The 23,746-nt window shown below is 40.4% G+C and overlaps 1 protein-coding gene across 1 annotated transcript in view; it reads left to right on the top strand.

The window, feature by feature from the left end:
• DLC1 (DLC1 Rho GTPase activating protein) overlaps positions 1–23,746 on the top strand; it is a 691,613-nt gene that overhangs the window by 266,929 nt on the left and 400,938 nt on the right. The window contains 1 exon segment of the mRNA XM_033944479.1: positions 18,814–18,847. Coding sequence (XP_033800370.1) covers positions 18,814–18,847 — 34 coding nt within the window.

Genomic DNA, 23,746 nt, shown 5'->3' on the forward strand with positions numbered 1-23,746 from the left:
TTGGCATATATAAATTCAATGCAAAGAAATGCAGAGTAATGCATTTGGGGATTAGAAATCAGAAAGAGCATTATGTTCTGGGAGGTGAGAGGTTGATATGCATAGATGGGAAGAGGGACCTTGGAGTAATAGTGTCCGAAGATTTAAAGGCACAGAAACAGTGTGAAAAGGCTTCTGGCTATTGCCAGAAGGATGCTAGGCTTTATAGAGAGAGGCATAACCATTAGAAGAAAGCAGGTGTTGATGCTCCTTGTGGCTACTGCCAGTGTGTCCTCATGAACCCTCACTAGCAGGCCACCATATTTTCCACAAACTTAAGCAGAGACAGGTCAGAGTTCACCAAAGTTTTATTGTTCTTATTACTATTGTTGTCAGAATGCACCATTAATCAATCAACATTGCACATCAGGATTTCTCCCATTTCAGTTCCAAACAAAAACATGCTTCATTTAAACTCAAAAAGAAAAACACTACCTTTATTAGTCCAAACAACAATTCCCACAATGCCCTTCATTCACCTTCCTGGGTTAAGGCAGTTATGCAGTTCATTAGCAAATTCAATAGTTCATTATGTTACGCACACTTTTCATAATAGCATACAACACAGTTCAAAAGGAAAAACTTCTCTCCAAGGCAAAGCTTTCAATAGCCTAACACTCTCTGCCCCAGCCAGCATGACTGAGCAGAAAAACAAACCAACAACCAGAAAAATACAATTTAAGCTTCAGTCTTCACTTTAAAGCTGCAGCCTGAATTACTCAGACCCATAAATTCTGACCTCATTTCAGCCTTCCATACACTGGGCTCTTGCTGCATCGGCTCCACATGGAAGTTTAGATCAACAACTGGCGGAGTTTCCACTGGTAGCTCTACCATTTCTACCTCAGCAGGGACGTTGGAGTGTGTTGGTGGAGTGTTTTGGTGAACTCCTCCCCCCTTGAACTCTCTGAGCTGCTTTTAAGTTTCCTGTTGCTAAAGGTGTGCCCAGATTCACCCAACCTCAAGTGTTTTTCAGTGTTTATGAAGGGCAACTTTCCCTTACCCTACCTGAATTCTCCTGAGTCAGGGAAACATTTATTCAGGAGCTTTGGCTCTGCATAGCGTCTCTCTTTTCTATCCCTTTCCCCAACCTTGTTCCTATTGGGGCTCAGGTTACTAGCAGGTTTCTTAAACCACCAAGAAATATAAGCTTTTTTTATCTCCTAACATAGAAGATGGTTTGAGCACTGGGAATGTTTCATCAGCGCATGCAGTGTGTCTGCCTTACCCTGTACAGGTCATTGGTGAGGCCCACATGGAGTATTGTGTTCAGTTTTGGAGGCCATATCTGACAAAGGACATAAGAAGACTTGAAGCGGACCAGAGGAAGGCGACAAAAATGATAGGAGGTTTGCACTAAAAGATGTATGAGGAGAGATTGGAAGCCTGAATATGTATATCCTAGAGGAAAGGAAGGGCAGGGGAGATATGATTTAGACGTTCAAATACTTGAAAGGTATTAACGTAGAACAAAATCTTTTCCAGAGAAAGAAAAATGGTAAAACCAGAGGGCATAATTTGAGGTTGAGGGGTGGTAGGAAATTCTTTATGGAAAACATTGTTGATGCCTGGAATGCACTCCCGAGGGAAGTAGTAGAGAGGAAAATGGTAACAGAGTTCAAAAAAGCATGGGATGAACACAGAGGGTCTAGAATCAGAAAATAATACTAAATACTGAAGAACTAAGGCCAGTACTGGGCAGACTTATACAGTCTGTGTCCGTAATTATCCATTTGGTTGACGATGGGCTGGGGAGGGCTTCGACGGCTGGGATGGTTTAGATGGGCTGGAGTGAGTTTTAATGGAGGCTTCAGTAGATGGAACCTAAGCACAGTATCAGGCAGAGTTCTGGGTTTCTGGCCCAGAAATAGTTAGAAAAACGACAATTTAAATTAAATCAGTAATTTAAAGAAAGGGTACAGTTGGGCAGAGTGTCTGGGCAGAGTGACCAGTCAGGTCTTTATCTGCCATCATTTGCTATGTTACTGTTACATACTGTACACCCCTTTCATCTACGGGGAAAATGCTATACCAATAAATCACAGAAAAGCCTAGATGAAAAATAAAAGCATCTCTAAAAGTTAAATTGGAGAATGCTGTAATCCAATTCAATTAACATGCTTATACGTATATCTGACTAGACAGTTTGCCATCAAGTGGAGTGATTGTACCCTGCATTAGCTCTGGAAAGAAAAAGCCCATAGAGGGATTTGAATCACCAAAGCAAAACACCTTTGTAAGCATCTGATGAGCTTTAAACTGCTGCTTTAATCTCTTCTAATTATGTCTTCTCAATCTGTCAACATGTGCTCTTTTGAAGGAATGTGTAAGCTCTGCACCGGAGCAGCACCACACCACAACACTGTCATAAGGGATATGCACAGTTGTAGGGAAAAAACTGGAACACTATCCATTATAACAAGTAAGAGGTTGCAGATTTAAAATTTGTAATATACTGCCCCATGAAAGTTGTCCAAGCAGACAAGTGCATTTGACTGGAGCCAAAGTGAGCTGCTTGGAACATGGTACTCATTTTGTATATGGGGGGAAAAAACCCCAAATGGGAAACTAGAGATGTTTCCAAACACAAACTTTTATTAAAAGCAGAGATTCAGTTCTGTAAATGTAAAAAAAAAAGACTCAATGCTGCAGGCGGTTCGGTTCAGAAAACTACCTTCATCAGGAGTCTGTTACTACTCTGCAGGAGATTTTTCCATAAACCAATGTGGTCAGGTTTCTTAAGTTCATTTTGAAAAAAAGTGTTCTCAAGATAAAATTAAACAGAAAGCAAAGCAACCAAAAGGTTTTGCTGGCCTAGCTCCACTCACTGTAAGTAGTCACAGACTCCTGAAGAAGGTACATGACTTCGTTGAAACACTACAATTTGAACACCCGAGAAACTTTACTAACATATGCTGATGATATCTTCATATTATTTGAGGTTAATTCACATCTCGATAATTTGATATTAACTATTGTATTACTAAACTTCAGTCCTAGGCGACAATAGTCCAGATGAAATTAAATGCTGCAAAGACTATAGAAACATAGAAAGATGACGGCAGATAAGGGCTATAGCCCATCAAGTCTGCCCACTCTCTTGACCCACCCCTTGGAGTCAACTGACCCCTTTAATTATACAGCCACTTTACTTTACCCTAGTGACCCTATTCCTGGACTTGACCCCCGTAGGGATCCCACATAGGTATCCCATTTATTCTTAAAGTCCGGGATGCTGCTGGCCTTGATCACCTGCACTGGAAGCTTGTTCCACTGCTCAATCACTCTTTCTGTTAAGAAGTATTTCCTTGCGTCTCCACGAAACTTCCCCCCCTGAGTTTGAGCGGATGCCCTCTTGTGGACATGGGTCCTTTTACAAAGCCGCGCTAGCAGTTTTATCGCACGCACCAAATTAGCGCACACTATAGCGCGCGCTAGCCAGAAGTCTACCGCCTGCTCAAAAGGAGGCGGTAGCGGCTAGCGCACATGGCAATTTAGCATGCACTATTCCGCACGTTAAGGCCCTAGCGCGGCTTTGTAAAAGAAACCCTAAGCTTTTATGGCTTGGCCCAAAGTTAGATTCTCTCCTTTCTGCTGTGATCTTAGATTCAGGAGAATCTTTGAAAATTGAGTTTTCCTCGTTAATATTAGTATTGTTATCGATTCTTCACTTACATTTAAGGACCAACTAAATTTGCTTATTAAAAAGTATTTTTTCAGCCTCTGTGCTCTGAGAAGAGTGAGAGCACTTTTTCACCAACATCACTTCTCTGTATTGGTTTAGTCAATCATTTTGTCAAGGCTGAATTACTGCAAATCAGTGTATTTGGGTCTTTCAAAGGTCAGTCTGCAGAGACTTCAATTAATACAGAACACTACAGCTAAATTTATCTTTGGTAAGAGTAAATTTGATCACGTAACCCCCTCTGCTCAAGGAATTACATTGGCTTCCAAGTGTATCTCAGAATTCAATTTAAGTGCATTTGTATTGCATTTAAGATCCTTTTTGGCATTTTTGCCACTTTGATTCCTTTAGACTGGAATGTTCATAAATCTCATCTTGCCAGAAGTTCTCAAAAATTAAAACTTACATTTCCCTCTCTCAGTGGTAAAAACAGAACCTTTAAGAGATTTAGTTCTTCTTTTGCTTTTAAATTAACCAAATTCTGAAATGCTTTACTGCTTTCATTAAGAAGTTTAAGTTCTTTTGCTTTATTCCAGAAAGTTCTGAAAAAGTTTTTGTTTGCTAAAAATTTTGGAAATTAACTATTTCAGTCTACTTTTTCTTGTTAAATTTATGTATTATGTTTTACATTATTGTAAACCGAGTCGAGCTCCTCTTGGTTGATGACTTGGTCTATAAAACTAAGTTTTAGTTTAGTTTAGTTTTTCTGAACTGAAACACCTGCAGCATTGAGTTTTTTTTTTATATTTACAGAACTGAATCTCTGCATTTAATAGAAGTTTGTGTTTGGAAACATCTCTTGTTTCCACCCTTGTTTTTTTCTTTAATCTACATCTTCGTGGGAACATTGTGTTGCTTTGTGCACTCATTTTCTATATACAGTTTCCCCATCTTTACATAGTAACAGAGTAAATGATGTCAGATACATAAGAACATAAGAATAGCCTTACTGAGTCAGACCATAGGTCCATCAAGCCCAGTAGCCCATTCTCATGGAGGCCAATCCAGATCACTAATACCTGACCAAAACCCAAGGAGTAGCAATATTCCATGCTGTCGATCCAGGGCAAGCAGTGACTTCTCCCATGTCTTTATCAATAACAGACCATGGACTTTTCCTCCAGGAACTTATCCAAACCTTTCTTAAAACCAGCTATGCTATCCACTCTTACCACAACCTCTGGCAATGCGTTCCAAGGCTTAATTATTCTCGAGTGTCCCCTAGTCTTTGTAATTTTTGACAGTGAAAAATCTTGTACCCGTTCTACTCCACTCAGGATTTTGTAGACTTCAATCATATCTCCCCTCAGCCATCTCTTTTCCAAGCTGAAGAGCCCTAACCATTTTAGTCTTTCCTCATACGAGAAGAGTTCCATCCCCTTTATCAACTTGGTCGCTCTTCTTTGAACCTTTTCTAGTGCCACTATATCTTTCTTGAGATAAGGAGACCAGAATTAAACACAATACTCCAGATGAGGTCACACCATGGAGTGATATAGGGGCATTATAACATTCTTAGTCTTGTTAACCAGGTCCGCCATCAGAAATTTCTGGGCCCCTTAGTGAGCAATCCTATTGGCCCCCCCCCCCCGCACCCCTTCCCCCTCCCCCCGACCCTCCCTTCTTCCATGGGTCGAATACACACACACTTTTCTCTGTCGCCACACTCTTTGACCAAAAGATTTGTAAGCCTGCAACCACGTCAAGGTAGACTCTTTCAGCAGGGCCCTAGCCTAACCTAAACTAAACAAATCTATACCTATCTATTCTAAACTAACATATATCTAATACTGAACTAATAACAAACTAACAAACATCTGCATAATAAATAACTAATAAATAATAGTGCTAGTAGCTATAATTCACTTTTGAATGTAAAATCTCAGTTAAGGATTTCTTTTTGACCTTTGTAGGCCAGAAGTAGATCACAATTGCACAATATTTTTTGTAACAAGTATTAAATGTGTTTTTATAAATACTGTAAGCTTAATAAATATATCAGAAAAAACTACACATCTGAGCGCATATCTAAACATACACATCTGAGCGCATATCTGAACATACACATCTGACTGTATATGTGAGCGCATATCTAAACATACACATCTGAGCGCATATCTGAACATACACATCTGTATGATCCCATCCTCCTCAGCTTGCCTATAGCTGCATCATGCATGTTAAAAATGTACGATATGTTGATATGTGCACCTTCCTTCCTTCCCATCCATCTTCCTCAGCCTGTCCTTACACATCCACAGCTGCATGTTAATGATGATGTATATGTTATGATGACAAATAAGTGCATATGCGCACATCATTAACATGCAGCTATGGATGAATATATAATGATGTTATGAGTGTGCACCTCTTCCTTCCCATCCTCCTCAGCATGTCACATACAGCATGTTACATTACACAGACTTTGTGTAATGTAACATGCTGTATGTGACATGCTAAGGAGGATGGGAAGGAAGAAGTGCACACTCATAACATCATTATATGTTCATGAATCAATCTGATAATCATCACCACCAGGCTGTGTGTGTTATGGGATGGAGGAAGAAAGGTGCATGTTTAAATTGCGCAGGAACAGAAATCCTACCCGTCCCCACGAGGAATCCCTCCAACCCCACCCGTCCCCGCGAGGAATCCCCTCCGTCCCCATAAACTACAGAAATAGTTATTTCATTTAATTATGCTACTGAATTAAAGGCTCTGGTAGAAACCCATTTAAAAATAAGCAAAAAGACTTTATTAATTTGGAAATATTAATTGGGAAGAATACATACTTTGTAAACGGGTTTCTACCAGAGCCTCTAATGTTTATAAATTTTTATCAACACAACTAATATACTACTTTATCCTGAAGCAAAAAAAAAAAAAAAAGGAATTTTTTTCCTACCTTTGTTGCCTGGTTTCTGCTTTCCTCATGTTCTCATTTAATTCCTTCCATCCACTGTCTCTCTTCTTTCTGCGTCTTCCATTTGCTCTGTTACTGTACCTCTCCCTTTCTCCCCCCTCCCAAATTGGTCTGGCATCCATCTTCTTCCCTCCGCTCCCCCCATAGTCTGGCATCTCTGTCTTCTTCCCTGCCAGTGTCTTCTCCCCACTCTCTCTTCCCCATTTCCTTTCAGCGTCCTTCTCCCCCCCATCTTCCCCATGTCCTGTCAGCATCCTTCTCCCCCTTCTGTCTTCCCCATGTGCTTTCAGCGTCCTACTCCACCCTTTGCCTTCCCCATGTACTTTCAGCATCCTACTCCAACCCTTTGTCTTCCCCATATCCTTTCAGGGTCCTTCTCCCCCCTCTGTCTTCCCCATGTGCTTTCAGCGTCCTTCTCCCCCCCTGTCTTCCCCATGCCCTTTCAGCGTCCTTCTCCCCCCATCTTCCCATGTCCTTTCAGCGTCCTTCTCCACCCCTTTGTCTTCCCCATGTCCTTTCAGGGTCCTTCTCCCCCCTCTGTCTTCCCCATGTGCTTTCAGCGTCCTTCTCCCCCCCCCCCCCGTCTTCCCCATGTCCTTTCAGCGTCCTTCTCCACCCCTTTGTCTTCCCCAGTGCTTTCAGCAGCCTTTTCCCCCCTCAGTTTTACCCATTTCCCTTAAGCGTCTTTTCTTCTCCACTCCAGTTTTCTTCCCTTTCTCCCTCCCTGCCCCTTACCTTTGTGGTGCTTTCCCACCTGACAGACAACAGAACAGGCCCGGTCAGACAAACCTCTCTGCCCTGTAGCAGCGAATCTAAATTACCTTCTTACAGCAGCTGGAGTATTGAAGCTGCTGTAAGAAGGTAATTTAGATTCGCTGCTACAGGGCAGGGAGGTTTGTCGGCCGGGCCTGTTGTCGGTCGGTTGGGGGAAGCGCCACAAGGTTAAGGGGACCTGACCGGCTATGCACACTCCCTCCCATGGCTGCACCGGGGCGGACCGCCCCCCCTCCCCCCTCGGTACACGACTGCCTTTTCCCTACCAGCCCTGCCGCAAGCAGCCGACCGGAAGTCTTCCCGATGTCAGCGCTGACATCGGAGGAAGGGAGGGCTTTGCTTAAGCCCTCCCTCCAACGTCAGCGCTGACATCGGGAAGATTTCCGATCGGCTGTGTGCTGCGGCAGGGCAGGTAAGGAGAAGGAGAGGAGAGGAGACTATGCTTGTGACCCTGGGGGAGCCCGGGCCCCCCTGTCTGCTCCGGGCGCCTGAATGCAGGACTGGTAGTACTGCCCTGATGGCGGCCCTGATGTTAATCATCCCTTTTTTAATAATTCCTAGCATACTGTTTGCTTTTTTGGCTGCCGCCACACATTGAGTGAAAGGTTTCATTGTATTTTCTACAATGTTACCCAGATCCTTTTCTTGGGCGCTAACCTACAAGATGGACCCTAGCATCCGGTAACTGTGATTCTGGTTATTCTTCCCAATGTGCATCACTTTGCATTTATCCACATTAAATTTCATCTGCCATTTGGACGCCCAGTCTTCCAATTTCCTAAGGTCTGCCTGCAATTTTTCACAATCCGCATGCGTTTTAACAACTTTGAACAGTTTAGTATCATTTGAAAATTTAATCACCTCACTCGTCGTTCCAATTTCCAGATCATTTATAAATAAGTTAAATAGCACCGGTCCCAGTAAAGACCCCTGCGGCACTCCACTATTTACTCTCCTCCATTGAGAAAAATGACCATTTAACTCTGTTTTCTATCCGATAACCAATTCCTAATCCACAACTGAACTTTGCCACCTATTCCATGACACTTTAATTTTCTCAGGAGCCATGATGTGGAAACCTTTTTTGTTTCATATTATTGAAATGAAAAGTGTCAAGAAGAGTGTGGAATAACTTGTAAGTTTCATGGTTCCACATCATTCTCTTCTTGGTTAGGCTGAGACCTTTTCAGCGGCCTTTGGAAAGACCACCACGGCCCATCAAGTCTGCCTAGAAAGATGGCCAAGCTTGTGCCTCTGACTCCTTTCAGGTTCTTCCCCTAACCCTTTGTTTTTAGGGCTGTAAATGACACCTGATGTAGTTTATTCCTCTCTATGCCTCGTTTTTGCTTCTCTATAGTGTGAAAGTTATTTTAAGTTTTGCTGTGAGTGGAAATGTTCTACATCTTTATTCCATCTTCATGCCATATAGGGGATTTCTGTGTTTATTCTATGTCATTTAATGGAAAAGCATTCCAGACAATCCCTTTCTGTGAAAAAGTATTTCCTGATGTTGGCTTTAATTTTCCCTCCTTACAACCTCACTTCATGTCCTCTAGTTGTATAGTCTCTCCATTTTTGGAAAAAAGTTGTTTTGATCCTTTTTCTCTTTCGAGATTTTAAGTATCTGCAGCTCACTGGTAGAGCTGCTGCCTCTGCACCCAGAGGTCATGAGATCAAATCCCAGTGCTGCTCCTTGTGACCCTGGGCAAGTTATTTAATCCTCCAGTGCCATCAGCTTTGAATGCCAAAGCCACAAAAAAGTAGTTTACAAGTCCTCTTTCCCTGATCCCTCCTCTCCTCCAAGCCATGTATATTCAAATTTCATCCATTGCAAATGCAAGCAGTGTCTTACTTCCGGCTCACCACATATTAGCTTTCCCACGTATTCACCATTATAGGACCCCTGAAGAAGACTTTTTGTCGAAACACAGACCGTGTTGGGTCCTGCATCCCTAGTGGATTAGGTCCTTTAAGGCTCTTATGTGGATGATTTTATTTTATGTAGATGATTTTAGTGTACCTTTGGAACTTTGACATTTTCAAATAAAGTCCATTATGGAACATCGTCATTCCACAGAGTTTCTTTTGGTTTTTTCAAATTTTCATGCCATATCATTTTGGTCACTTTCCTCTGGATGACTTTGAAACTTTTTACATCCTTGGCCTCCAAAACTGAACACAGTAAGCAAGGCCCCTCTTTTATCAAGCTGCATTAGGGTTTTTTATTGCCGGTCGCTGTGATGAAAGCTCCAAGGCTCATATTATTTGATAAAATAATAAAAGGCTTGATAAAAGGGGGCCCAAATGCGGTACCACCAATGACCTGGAAACCAGCATAAAAATATAAATAAATTATTTTATTGCAAAGAACACTGACAATTCTCATTTGCCCAACACGGCCATGTTTTGCCTCCTCTGGGACTGCATCAGGGGCTAATTGTAAACAAAGCACACTGTTGAAGTCAGTAGTAGTCTATTTGTGAACAGTGTGTTATGTCCACAACTATGGGCTCCTATTACGAAGGGGCATTGGTGGGTTTAACGCGCGCGACTTTTCATCACACGCTATCCCCCGTGCTAGCCAGAAAACTACCGGCTGCTCAAGAGGAGGCGGTAGCGGCTAGCCCGGCCTGCGGTTTAGCGCACGCTATTATGCGCATTAAACCGCTAACGCGCCTTTGTAAAAGGAGCCCTATGTTTATGTTTATTATAAACTTTATGTACTGCATAATAGCCTAAAAAGGATCCAAGCGGTTTACAATGTATAATTCACATTCATTAAGAAAAGAACTCCATTTACAAACAGGAAAGAAAAGAATAAAAGCAAAATTATTTTTCCTTAAAATCAACATCTCAGTAATAACAGTTCTAATAATAAAAATTCTAATAGTAAAACAACAAAACAATCAGATCTCAATAAACCATAACTAATACATAACTAAAAATTTCCATAACAGAAATTAATCATTACATAAATACAGATTACAGTCCCAGACTCAATTCAATTTGAGAAAGCCAGTTGAAAAAAAATGTGCTTTTAAATGTCTTTTAAAAATTTATATATGATTCTTCTTTTCTCAAGTCTATGGACAACTTATTCCATAACTGCGGAACTAGATAAAAGAATGCACAATCTCTAGTTGATGCAAGATGTGCCTTCGAGATATGAGGAACGACTACCCTATTGTCATTCAAAGATCATAATAAACGCCTTGGGGCATAAAATAACACCAAGTTAGAAAGATATGAAGGATGTAGCTGAAATAATGCTCTATTGCCAACAGCAGGATCTTAAATTTGATCCTAAACTCATATCAACCTGCTATCAACCTGAACAGCAAGCTGTTTTGGGATCACCAATGACTTGGACAGGGCATTTTCACCTTCTCCATTTTATGCCTCTCTGAATGCAGCCAAACATTCTTCTGGCTTTGGCCACTGTTTTGTCGCATGGTTTTGCCACCTTAGATCTTCAGCCACTATGGGGTGGATTCTGTAAGCAACGCCTGCAGCGTTAAGTGCCTACAAAACGGGCACCTGCTGTGTGTCAATCACTGTTAAAAAGGCATACAGGGACTCAATATAAATACCAGTCAGAAAAGGAATTATGTTGATGAATGAGAGACTGACTGTAATAGTATTAAATACCAGTGGGGAGAGAGCAAATGACTCCTAAAAACGCTCAGAAAAGTGAAACTCTGAAAGGGAGGTGGATACCTCCCCTTGAGGCAAGAGTTTACCGTCCAATCATTGCATTTGCTTTGTAGAACATCACTTTCTGACCACTGGTAAAAACTAGTATTGTTTAAATAAACTCTGTTAGATTGACTAAAAAGTTCAAAACAATTATGCACAACTCTTGCTTGGAACGATGATACCATTCACTTATCTGTACCAACTTTAAAGTTTGTAGTTGTAAGGGCTCTTGGGGGTCTGGAATTTTTGAAGTTTTACAAACGATCACCTCTTGGACAGATACGTTTAACAGTGTGTAGCATTGTAGAATTGGGTCTCCTGAAGCAGAATTTTTGAAACGGGGCCGCGTTGAGACCCCCAAGAGCCCTTACAACTACAAACTTTAAAGTTGGTACAGATAAGTGAATGGTATCATCGTTCCAAGCAAGAGTTGTGCATAATTGTTTTGAACTTTTTAGTCAATCTAACAGAGTTTATTTAAACAATACTAGTTTTTACCAGTGGTCAGAAAGTGATGTTCTACAAAGCAAATGCAATGATTGGACGGTAAACTCTTGCCTCAAGGGGAGGTATCCACCTCCCTTTCAGAGTTTCACTTTTCTGAGCGTTTTTAGGAGTCATTTGCTCTCTCCCCACTGGTATTTAATACTATTACAGTCAGTCTCTCATTCATCAACAGTGTGTCAATCACTGGCAGGTGCTGCTTCCAGAATCATGGCTTGATGGGACTCTAGGCGCCAGAAATGTAGGCCAGGGTTTCACATGCCTACCTTTCCAGTGCCTAGTGTAACCAAGGTTATAAATAAAAAATAAAAAAAGATATTCCTGTAGGTTTCGGAATTTTGAGCTGTACATGTCAATTTTAGAATTTGGACAGCACAGCTCTCTCCAGGAAGTGAGCAGTGCTGGGAAGTTCTAACACTGCCAAGGTGGACTGTTGGGTTGGTTTGTTGGCAGAGACAGGTGTCTGTTATATATTGTCTCTGTAAAATTGTTTTTTAAAGATAAGTTTTCATTGGGGTAACTTTGATTTGATTTAGAAATTTTGGGATTTGAGCTGTGAGATGAGTTTTATGACATTTGAGCTGTAACATTATTTTTTTAGAAGTGGTGACTTGAATTCTTATTTTAGAAAACCTTACTTGAGGTGAGAGAAATTATCTCAAAGATATCAGATATCATTTGAAATGATAGGGTTTTTAAGCAAAACGTAAAAAGCAGTTTTGTTGAAGACATTTTAAAAAATTGTTTGATATGATTGAAGCCTTCATAAAGATAATATGTTTGAGTTGAAGATTTTAATTAGAACCGGGCACTAGTGCTGGCAGGGCTGTGTACTGCTATTGTATATTTATAGATCCTGTAAAGAAATTGTATTAATTTTTAATTAAACCTTGGTTTTAAAAAAGTGGATGGGATTAGTTTTAGGGAAATTGAATTATCATTTTTTTTTTTTTTAAAGAAAGTTTAGTACAATATAAGGAAATATTTTTGTTTAGTTAGAGGGAGGTTTCTTTCCTTTTGTTTTTTTATAGACAGGGAGTAGGAGACTCTACAAGCAAAAACAAAGAAGAAGAAGGTACCCAACGCAAGAGAGTCAAACCCGAAAAAAAGGTAAAATAAGAAATCTACTTACCTGGATCCATCGGGCAGAGAAATTGTAAGAGAAGAAAAAAACCCCCAAAGTATCAGCTCTCTTAGAGACTGTTTAACTGGATTAGTGTTTTCAAAATTAAGTGCAAAGTCACATTAAAAATTATTGCACTTATCAAGTGTGTTGATAGTTTTCTTTTATTTATCTATTTTATCCCGGTATTAAAATTTTGGGATAAGGAAATTTGTAATGTAAATCTGTTACTTCCCTAAGGAAATTAAATTATACTCTTGGCTAACGCGACTACATTGTTGAGAATTTCACCTTGGGGAAGTAGCAAGTTACACTAGGGTCCCGTAAGAATCACAAACAACGGTGCATAATGATGCCAAAGTCTGGTCCCACCCCTAACCATGCCTACTTCCGGGCTTTGGCATCACTGTGTGTCGCTAGCCACTAGGGACCTATATGCTGGTCCTGGAGGCCACATAGTGGCCCCTTTTTTATAATTACTTTTTCATTGTTTCTAAACAACAGTCAGTTGCCATGTCATTTAGCACCAATTAAAACAATTAATTTAGCCAGCAATAGGACACCTATTGCCGCCTAACTTTCAGCGTCCCAATGAGAATCTGGGCCTTAGACCCCCCAAGGTCTCTTTCATGGTCTGCACATCAGTCACTTTTCTCCTCTCACATATATAGCTCATTTGGATTTCTGTATCCCAAATGCATTTTACCCCACATTTCTTCACATTAAAACTTAACTGCCAAGCATTAGCCCAAGTTTCTAATTTTTATGGGTCACCTTTTGTGCTTTCTGCTCCCTCCAACGTGACCACGCTGTTGCCAATCTTGGTGTTAGCTACAAAAAAAAAGCACGCTTTTCCTTCTAACTGTGGCAATATGGCATAAGAATATATTAAATAGAATCAGCCCCAGCCCAGATACCTGAGACACTTCACAAGTCATTTTTCTTTCTTTTAAGTGAATTCCTTCTATCATCACTCTCTATTACATATCAGTCAATCATTTTGTGATCCAGTTTACCACTTCAGTTCCAACGCTCAAGCCAATCAGCTTATTTATGAGTCTCCTATGAGAAACAGTATTAAAGACTTTGCTTAAATCTAAGTAGATCACATTTATTACATACCGTAGATTAATTTCTCTTGTGACAGAGTAAAAGAAATCAATCATATTCATTTGACATGATTTGCCTTTGGTAAAGATCTTATAATTAATTGAATTGTAGAAAGCTACTTTTTCCTTCATTAGCATCTCCATTACCTCTCTCGTCATGGAGGTAAGGCATATCAGTCTTTAGTTTCCCACTTCTTCTCTGTAATATGTAGAAATAAAATAAAAACATGAAGGAAAAAAAATACCTTTTTATTGGACTAACTTACCAACTTGGTAAGAAGGGACCATATCAGCCTTTCTCCAATCCTATGGTACATTTGTCTTCAAGAATCTATTAAACATATCCCTTAAAGAGCCCACAAAACTCTTTAAGGTCTCTCATTATCTCATCTTACCGAAAATCAAACACCAGTGGCCAATCTGCAACCTTTGACTCTCGGTTCAAGTGGTGAAAGCTTACTTCTATTATTTGAGACTATTAATGCAATTAAAACCTATTTTGACTCAAGAGAATTTGATAAAGCTAGTAAATATGTTGTTCTACAGGTGGCTCTACTAGTCCCCCTATTAGACCTGTCTTAGACATAGCCCACAAATACCAAATACAGATTCACTCCTTCGTCGAAGACATCCAGCTATATCTACCATTAAGAGAAACTCGCAACTCCCAGATCACGAAATTCCTAAAGTGCCTCTCAGAAATCAAAAACCGGATGTCCCTCAACAGAGTACAACTAAACGCCTCCAAAACAGAACTCCTTTGGATCCACAAAGAGCACTGCATCTGTACCCATCCCTCCCTGCACTGAGACTCAACTACCATAATTGCAAAGGACCGAGTACGCAGCCTGGGAATACTCCTTGACTTCAACCTATCGCTTTCCAACCATATCCTACTTTTCTGAGTCTGACTTCACCCAATTATGCCCTTATTCTTTCACGCATGGACTACTGCAATTCATCGGACTTACAGCTAAGAACATATGACATCGCTAGTGTGTACAAAATTCAGCCATCAGACTTCTAAAAAACCTCCATGCCCATGACCCTGTCTCCCAGGCTTTATCGTCAGCTCACTGGCTACCCATAGCCAAATGTATCTTCAAGGGCCTTGATGCTAGCGTTCAAATCCATGCACAACATGGTGCCAGGCTACATGACAACCAAGCTTCCTCTGTACGTGCCGAAGAGGTCCCTCCACTTTCAGGATGAAATACGCCTCAAAACGCCCCAGGTCTTGCCTTTCAACTGCAAACCTCCAAATGACGTTCCTACTCCCTCTTCATACAAGACACTGGAATCAACTGACCCCACAGATCAGATCCACCTCTTGCTCAATTGAAAACGTATTTGTTTGCAAGATTTTTAGGAAATTAATGAATTACATTCAACTGTATATGTGCAATTTTTTATTCTATTTTGTAAACCAAATAGAACTTAATGGTATTATGGTATAGAAATACATTTTTATGTTATGTTATCCCTTGAAGAACTCCTGAACTTTAAAAAGCAATAAAAACATACCTATTCACCTTACTCCCCTGCCTACAGCCGGTAGATTATAAAGAAATATGTGAATATAGGTACTAGATCCTCAATATATATCACATTATTTGCACTGAAAAATTTTCCACTGTAACTATGTCAAATTGTAACCTGTAAACTGTATATTATGTATATTGATTTTAGATCCTTAGTATGTGTCAAGTTAGGATAAAACTTGTTTTGAATAAACTTGTACTGTAACGATTGGCCTCTTTTACAAAGCCGCACTAGCTTTGAGGCCATTAACGCAGTGCTAGCGTGGCTTTGTAAAAGAGGCCATATGGCAATTGTAACCCATTAAGTGTATACTGTATATTACGTATGTTAACCTGTAACCCATTCTGAGCTCATTGAGGAGAACAGGAGAGAAAACAAATTAAATAAATAAATAAACAAACAAACAAATACTTGCTTTTATCACTAGCAGATTTGATTATTGCAATTCTCTTATGATAGGCTCCAACAAAGACAGTCATCAAAGACTACAATTAGTGCAAAGCACTGTGGCACAGTTTGGTTGTTGGAGCCAAAAAGACAGACCATATTTCACCAATCTTTCATCAATTACATTAGCTACCAGTGACAAAACGTATCAAATGTAAACTTTTGCGTTTAATCTATAAAGCTCTGTACTTGGGTCGTCCATTGTATCTTTCGAAAAATTGTGTAAATATTCCACATTGAGGACTTTGTGTTCATCACCTGGATTGGATGTGATTAAGTTATCATCAACCAGAAAAAGAGCTTTTTCTTATAATCGGACCTGTTTTATGGAATTCATGTTCAGATATACATCAAGTGAAGCCTTCATATCTTATTTTTGGCAATGTAATTAAGATTTTATTATTTCAGCTTGTGGATTGCAGTAACAGGAAACCGGATCATTGTAGTAATTTTATTCTGTTATAATGATATGTCTCAGTGTTGCATTATACAGTATAATATTTATGTTTGAAGCATTATTGTAAACCGCTATGACACTATTGTAATTAAATCCAATCTGCAGCATTGCTTCCCTCTTTCCTTCCATTTCTTTCTCTTCATGTGTAGCATTTCTCCACCTTCCTTTCCCTTCCCTCTATATGAATCATTTATCCCATCTCTTTTTTTCATATGCAGCAAGCCTCCCTCTCTCTTTCTCTCTGTATTTACATTGTCTCTCCTCCTCCCCACCCCTGTTCCTTCCTGTGGGCCCAGTATCTTTCTTTACCATCCTCCTTTTTTCCCTTCCTTGGGTCTGGTTTCTCCCCTCTACCATGAGTCTACAAATTTGTTGCAGTCTCTGGCAGTGATCACATGAGATCTTCCTATGGCTGCCCCAAGGATTTCCCTCTGCTATGTCCCCAAAAGGAAATTACAACAAAGGGAAGGATCCTAGGGCTGGCCAGAGAAAGGTCTGCTCTAATCACTGCCAGCAACCACAAGTTTGTAGACTTGTGGTGGCAGGGAGAAAGCCTGGACTTGAGTGGGAGGGGGAGAAGGAAGATTTGGGAGGCAATGCCAGATATGCAGGGGAAGTGCACTCATTCAGTTTGTGATAGTAAGACAATTTTTTGGGGGTGGCACTTGTTACTTCATGTAACCCTATGGCCCCTACCTAGACATTAGACACACTTCCTCCATTCATATTACATCCAGCAAATGACCCTTCCCTGGTGGGTTCCCTCACCATTTGTCTAAGGAAAGCCCCTTGTGGGGTATTCTATATCTTTCTACTTCTTATCAGCACCTCCCCTTTCATTCTCACCTTTGAAATATCATTGATCAAGTCTTGATCCTACTCTTCCATTTGAGTTAGAGATCTATAGCACTACTTTAGCGTACATGAACGTGCTATCTCCTCTTCCTAACACAATCCACAGGGCTTCCTTTTTTCCCCACACAGCTGCTTCAATATTGTTTTCTTTATATAGTGAGTTACTCCTCCTTTTTTTTTGCCATTTCTATCCCTCTGAATAGGTTATAGCCAGATATGACAAAATCCCATTCCCAAGACTCATTGAATTAGGGTTACCATATATGAGAAGTCACTGAAAAGTTCTCAGTCCAACCAATAAAGTGGGGTGGTTTCCAATGAGGGCTATATACTTAGTCCAGTAATTTTCCACTTTTTTCATCCTGTTGGAAAAATATGGAATAAAACCGTGGAAAATCGCTGGACTAAGTGTATAGCCCTCAATGGAGACTGTCTCAACTTTGTTGGTTGGGCTGAGAACTTTTCAGTGGCTCCTCGTAGACTCAGAAAAAGGAGGATGGATTGCGACATCTTGGTTTTACTTCCATTGAAAGCAATGGAAGTAAAACCTGAATGTCTGAATCCATCCTCCTTTTTCTGAACCATATAGTGACCCTACATTGAACCATGTCACCATTAACAGCAATAATGTACAATATTTAAACAGAGGTCTAAGTACCTTATTTTAATTATTATTAAGATTTATTTACCGCCTTTTTGAAATAATTCACTTAAGGTAAGTGTGTTCATTCTGCTGCTCCTCAATATATCTCCTCTCTTCTCTCTCCTTTTATGCCTTCCAGAGAACTCCATTGCTCAGATCAGCTGCTCTTAGCAGTACCCTTCTCCTTCACTGCCAATTCCAGATTTCGTTCCTTTCATCTAGCTGCCCCCTATGCCTGGAATATATTATCCAAGTTTGTCCGCCAAGCCCCTTCCCATCCCTTGTTTAAAAGCAGACTGAAAACCTATCTTTTTTATATAGCCTTCAATCCATAACCCCATTTCCCTCTGCCCACCAGCCTAGGCAGTAATTAACTTTATCCATGGCATCCTATTTGTTTGTCTTCTCTGTTTAGATTGTAAGCTCCTTCGAGCAGGGGCTGTCTTCTTCGTGACTCTGTACAGCGCTGCGTACGTTTGGTAGCGCTGTAAAAATAATAATTAGTAGTAGTAGCAGTGTGCAGCAAAAATAAGTGAAGCTTAAGCAATAGATAAATACAGCAGTAAAAATATTCAAACAACAATACAAAGTATTGCATAGCATGCTACATTAGAATATGCAATTAAACATTTTAACAGACAGCATAGGGTGTAAGCAAAGATGGAACATAAAGATAGACAAGATAGGGCAGGGGCAGGCAATTCTGGTCCTCGAGAGCCGGAGCCAGGTCAGGTTTTCAGGATATTCACAATAAATATGCATGAGATAGATTTGCATCTCAAGGAGGCAGTGCATGCAAATCCATTTCATACATATTCATTGTGGATATCCTGGAAACCTGATATGGCTCTGGCTCTCGAGGACTTGCCTACCCCTGAGATAGGGTAACAGGAGGTAGAAAATAGGGGGCCTAATTTAAAGAAAGAGCACATGAGGTCAGAAAGATGCTTGAATATTATCTTAACTACGATGTTAGTTAAAACAAGTATTCATAAATCTCTCGTTTTGTTTTGTAGGCTATGCCGGTTATTTCAGAAAAAGAGAAGGCTGGTGAGTAACAGTGGGTTTCTTTTTCTCTTGTCTAATAATTTGCTGGAATGTGAGCTCCCTTATGCTGGTGTTAAAAGGCAGGCTTAAATAAGGCTTTGGCTGGTATGTGCAGGATTAGAGCCAGGACAGGTCTGTGTAAATATTGTTGTTTACAGTATTTCTAAAACATGCTCCTTTGGGCCCTTACTTCTCTTTAAGGACTGTTGGGCGGATATATGGTGCTGAACAGATCTAGATTAGTATAGCTGATGCTCACTGCCTGGCCTGGACTGGCCTGGACTGGCCTGATGGCCCCAGAGGCATTGTTGTACTTTGTGTTAATGTGAGAGAGATCTGGGTTTAGTTCTAGAGATTGGTTTCTGATTTTCACACCAGCCAGGGCAGGGGTTACTTTGACTTTAGCATTCACAACCCCTAAGAACATAAGAAGTTGCCTCTGCTGAGGCAGACCAGAGGTCCATCTTGACTAGCGGTCCGCACCCGCGGCGGCCCTTCAGGCCTAATTGCCTGAACAGTGTCCCTGACTAATTATGTAACTGTCTCTAGTCCTCTAATCCTATCCCTATAACCTACCTCTACTCCTATCTGTACCCCTCAATCCCTGGGAGAGAAATGGACAGACTCCATTATTGTGTAATAAATTATACTATACAGATCTTATATTCTATCCAGGGGTAGGCAATTCCGGTCCTCGAGAGCCGGAGCCAGGTCAGGTTTTCAGGATATCCACAATGAATATGTATGAGATGGATTTGCATGCACGGCCTCCTTGAGATGCAAATCTATCTCATGCATATTTATTGTGGATATCCTGAAAACCTGACCTGGCTCATGCTCTTGAGGACTGGAATTGCCTACCCTTATACGATTTTCAACAAGGATTCAATGAGGCTAACAAAAGACTTTGTACAGCGTTTAACAGTAGGAATTGTGAATGAGGCAAGAGAGATTAGTAGAAACAGATATCGGTTAGTCATCTTGTCTTATGAGGAGAAGAGACATGTCTTAAGTGTTTTCTGGAAAAGGAAGTAAGAGGAGATCTGTCGCAAAGATGGAAGTTTATTCCAGATGTATGGTGCTTGTAATTCAAAGGTGGATTCGAACATCTTTTTCCAGTGGATTTGTTGAAGAGACGGGAAAGGGACACTTGCTATCTGACTAATATACATTCTAAAGAGAATCGCAGTAATGGTCTTATTTACTCACTTTGATGAGGTTTTGCAGTTATCATATAGCAAATGCTAAAATTAACGTGTCCCATTCAATTTAAAAAACATGTTAACTCCATAGCAGATAATAGGATGGAGTTATCTATATCTGACTATTCAGGTGACGTTAATTGTGGGCTCCTTTTATTAAGCAGTGGTAGAATTTTTTACCACAGACCAGCGAAGTAAATGTTCCAATGTTCATTCAATTCCAATAAAATCTATAAAGTTGAAAATTCATAAAAAATCAGTTAGAATCAATTTTACATTTTCTGCATTGTGAAAGTGTGTGAGATAAAATTTAACACTTGTTCAACTGTAGTTTTCAAGATGTGTTTCACAAATTAATGGCTTAATGCAGTGGTCTCAAACTCAAACCCTTTGCAGGGCCACATTTTGGATTTATAAGTACTTGGAGGGCCGCAGAAAAAATAATTGTCTTATTAAAGAAATGGCAATTATGCAAGAGGTATAAAACTCTTTATAGTCTATAAATCTTGCCCCCCCCCCCCAGGCCTGCATGTTACCCCTTCTTTGCAGCATCCTCCAGCTTCCCCCCTGGCCTTCTAGTCTTAGTTTCAGCTAATTACCGCAGCCTGCATAGAGAATCGCCGGTGCTGTAGCATTCCTTGCAGGCTAACATCGGCCTCTGCAGCACGTTCCCTCTGCTGTGATCCTGCCCCTCCTCTGACGTCAGGGGAAGGATCACGGCAGAGGGAACGTGCTGCTGAGGACGACAGCACCGGTGATCCTCTCTGCAGGTTGCGGTAATTATCTGAAGGTAAGAGCGGGAGGCCAGGGGGGAAGCCGGATGATGCTGCAAACAGCGGGCAGTACTAGTAAAGACCATGGGCCGCAAAATAGTACCTGGCGGGCCGCATGTGGCCCCCAGGCCGTGAGTTTGAGACCATTGGCTTAATGTATATGACATCACTGATTTCATTTATATCAGTTTCCCCTTTCTGCTTAGAGTATGTAAACAGTATCTGCACATGAACTATTTGGAAAATGTTTGCGCATATTGATAGTCAGGGCTTAATATTCTGTATTCTATTCAAAAATTTTAAAGATATCTAAGGTGCTCCAAAACCCTGCACTTCAGGGCTGCTCAAAGGCTGTAACTATTCACTGCCTGCTAGTGCAGAGCAGAAGTGTCACCTTGGAACACAAACACTATATCACTCTGGGAAAGGATAAAAAAACTGTGGTGAGAGCAGCTGCCTCCTTTCAGAATGTCACTAAGCCTTTTAGCCTGTGAAATCTGCAGCAATTCCCAGAACTATCTGCCAGTGTAAACAGCGAGTAATCTGTGGTATCTGCCGAGGAGGCCCCAGCCCCTACACATTCACAGAGTGCAAATCCATTCAAACATACAGTAGTTACTTAGAATTTTCATTTTAAAGCAAATTGTTCTCATGCTGAACTTTTTTCCTTTCTTATGGATATGGGATGAAGTCCCAAGGGAAGCCTCACTCATGGAAAGCAAAAGCAGTATTTATTTTTTAGGGGTCCTTTTACTAAGATGTGCTAACATATTTAGCGCATGCTAACAATTAGAGCACGCTAAATGCTAAGAAGCCCTTAGGTATAAAATGGGCTTCTTAGCATTTAGAGAATGCTAAATCTGTTAACTCACCTTTGGAAAAGGATCCTTTATTTCAGAGTTTCAATTATCTGGTGCCTAGGTATTTATGTTATTGTCTGGCGCTTTATGTTCCAGTTAGACAATTCCGACCTTCCACAAAGGCAAGTTTGACTGTTCCGTCTTCGAAAAGCCTTCACTATGAGAATACAAGGGAAAGTGTGTTCTCTTGTGTAGGGCCTATTGAGTGCAACAAGTTACCTGTATATTTACGACAGTTGAAAGATCTGCAGGAATTTAAGTGAATGTTAAAAAAGTACTTGTTTTGCATTATGAAATATGGCACTTAGTGCTATGTAATAACTTAAATAGTGGATAGGAAGCTATTTGCTCTGGACCATGAAGTATAGCATTTGATAAGATGTTTGGGGCTTCAAGGCAAACAGTCCTGTTAATTGTTGTGTATGTATTTGTAATTGTTTTATTGTGTATGTATATTTTTGTAATCCGCTTTGGATAAAGGTGGGACTAGAAGAGATAATAAACTAACCCCCTCTTCTATTAAACTGCGCTAGCAGTTTTTAGCACAGAGAGCTGCACTGAATGGCCCGTGCTACTCCCGATGCTCATTGAATTCCTATGAGCGTCAGGAGCAGTACAGGCCATTCAGCGTGGCTCCCCACGCTAGAAACTGCTAGCGCAGTTTAATAGAAGAGGCCCTAAACTAAACTTTCGAATCATATCACAGTAGGGTACAAAGTAGTGGCAAAGAAACTGAAAACACAAGAACAAACATTCAAACATCCAATGCAACAGACAAGGACAGAATGAAACAATAGGGACAACAATAAAATCCCAAAAGACAGCAATGTAACAGAACACAACAGCAAAGAGTGAGAAAAAGAAAAGAAAAAAGTCCAGACTTGATCTGATAAATTAAGTCTTACCAAAGAGCCAGGTTTTAAACAGTATTTTAAATTTCTTGATGGAGGGCTGAATAACTTAAAGTCGTTGAGCGGGAAGAGATGAGTCAAAGACTCAAACACTGAGTATTAGAGAAGTATTAGAGAAGGGGAAATTCTGTAAGAAGCCAACTACTTTTAGGCAGCAAGAATGCAGGTAAATTATTACTACTACTTTTTATCATTTCTATAGCACTGAAAAGGCATACACTGCACTGTACATGCACATTTAACATGCTATAGACGGTCCCTGCTCAGAAGAACTTACAATCTAATTTAGACAAATAGGGGTTGGGGAGTTTCTTGCAGAGAAAATGGTAAGATAGACATGGGTACCTTATGGTGAGTGGGAGTTAGGAGTTAAAAACAGCCTCGAAAAAGTGAGCTTTTAGCTTGAATTTGAATTCTGTTAGAGATGGAGCCTGACATAATGACTAAGGCAGCCTGTTCCAAGCATATGGTGCAGCAAAACAGAAGGAACAGAGTCTGGAGTTAGCAGTGAAGGAGAAGGGTACGGATAGGAAGGACTTACCTGATGAATGGAGTTTGCAGGAGGGAGAACAAACAAAGCACTTGGTGAAATGTAGTCTCATGCATACTGCAGCCACTCCTGTTTACTTATATAAACTTTGTTTCTAGTGATCTTTCTCCTAAGGCCTCCTCCCTTTTTCTCTCATCTAAGCTTGAATTCTTTGCCTCACTGCTGTGTAAATGTCAGTATGCTAGTCACACATATATGATCACTCAACAGTGAAAGTTTATTCCACTGTCTTTCCATACACCATTCCAAATAATTATTTTTCAATTTTTTGGGTCCTCAGCGGGCCACCACACACTCAAATATTTTTCATAGTGTGAGGCCTCACACTATGAAAAATATTTGAGTGTGTGGTGGCCCGCTGAGGACCCAAAAAATTGAAAAATAATTATTTGGAATGGTGTATGGAAAGACAGTGGAATAAACTTTCACTGTTGAGTGATTGTGTTGAATATCCTCCATTCTAGAATCTATATTAAAGAGCCTGGTGTTTCAAGTCACACATATATGAACACGTATGGATATAAATGAAACGTTTCTGTCTATTTGTTGATCTATAAGTACATGCCAATATTCGACGACGCCAAGTGGGCATTCACATTGGCAGAG

The sequence above is a fragment of the Geotrypetes seraphini genome, chromosome 1, assembly GCF_902459505.1.
Source record: "Geotrypetes seraphini chromosome 1, aGeoSer1.1, whole genome shotgun sequence".
Lineage (NCBI taxonomy): Eukaryota > Metazoa > Chordata > Amphibia > Gymnophiona > Dermophiidae > Geotrypetes > Geotrypetes seraphini.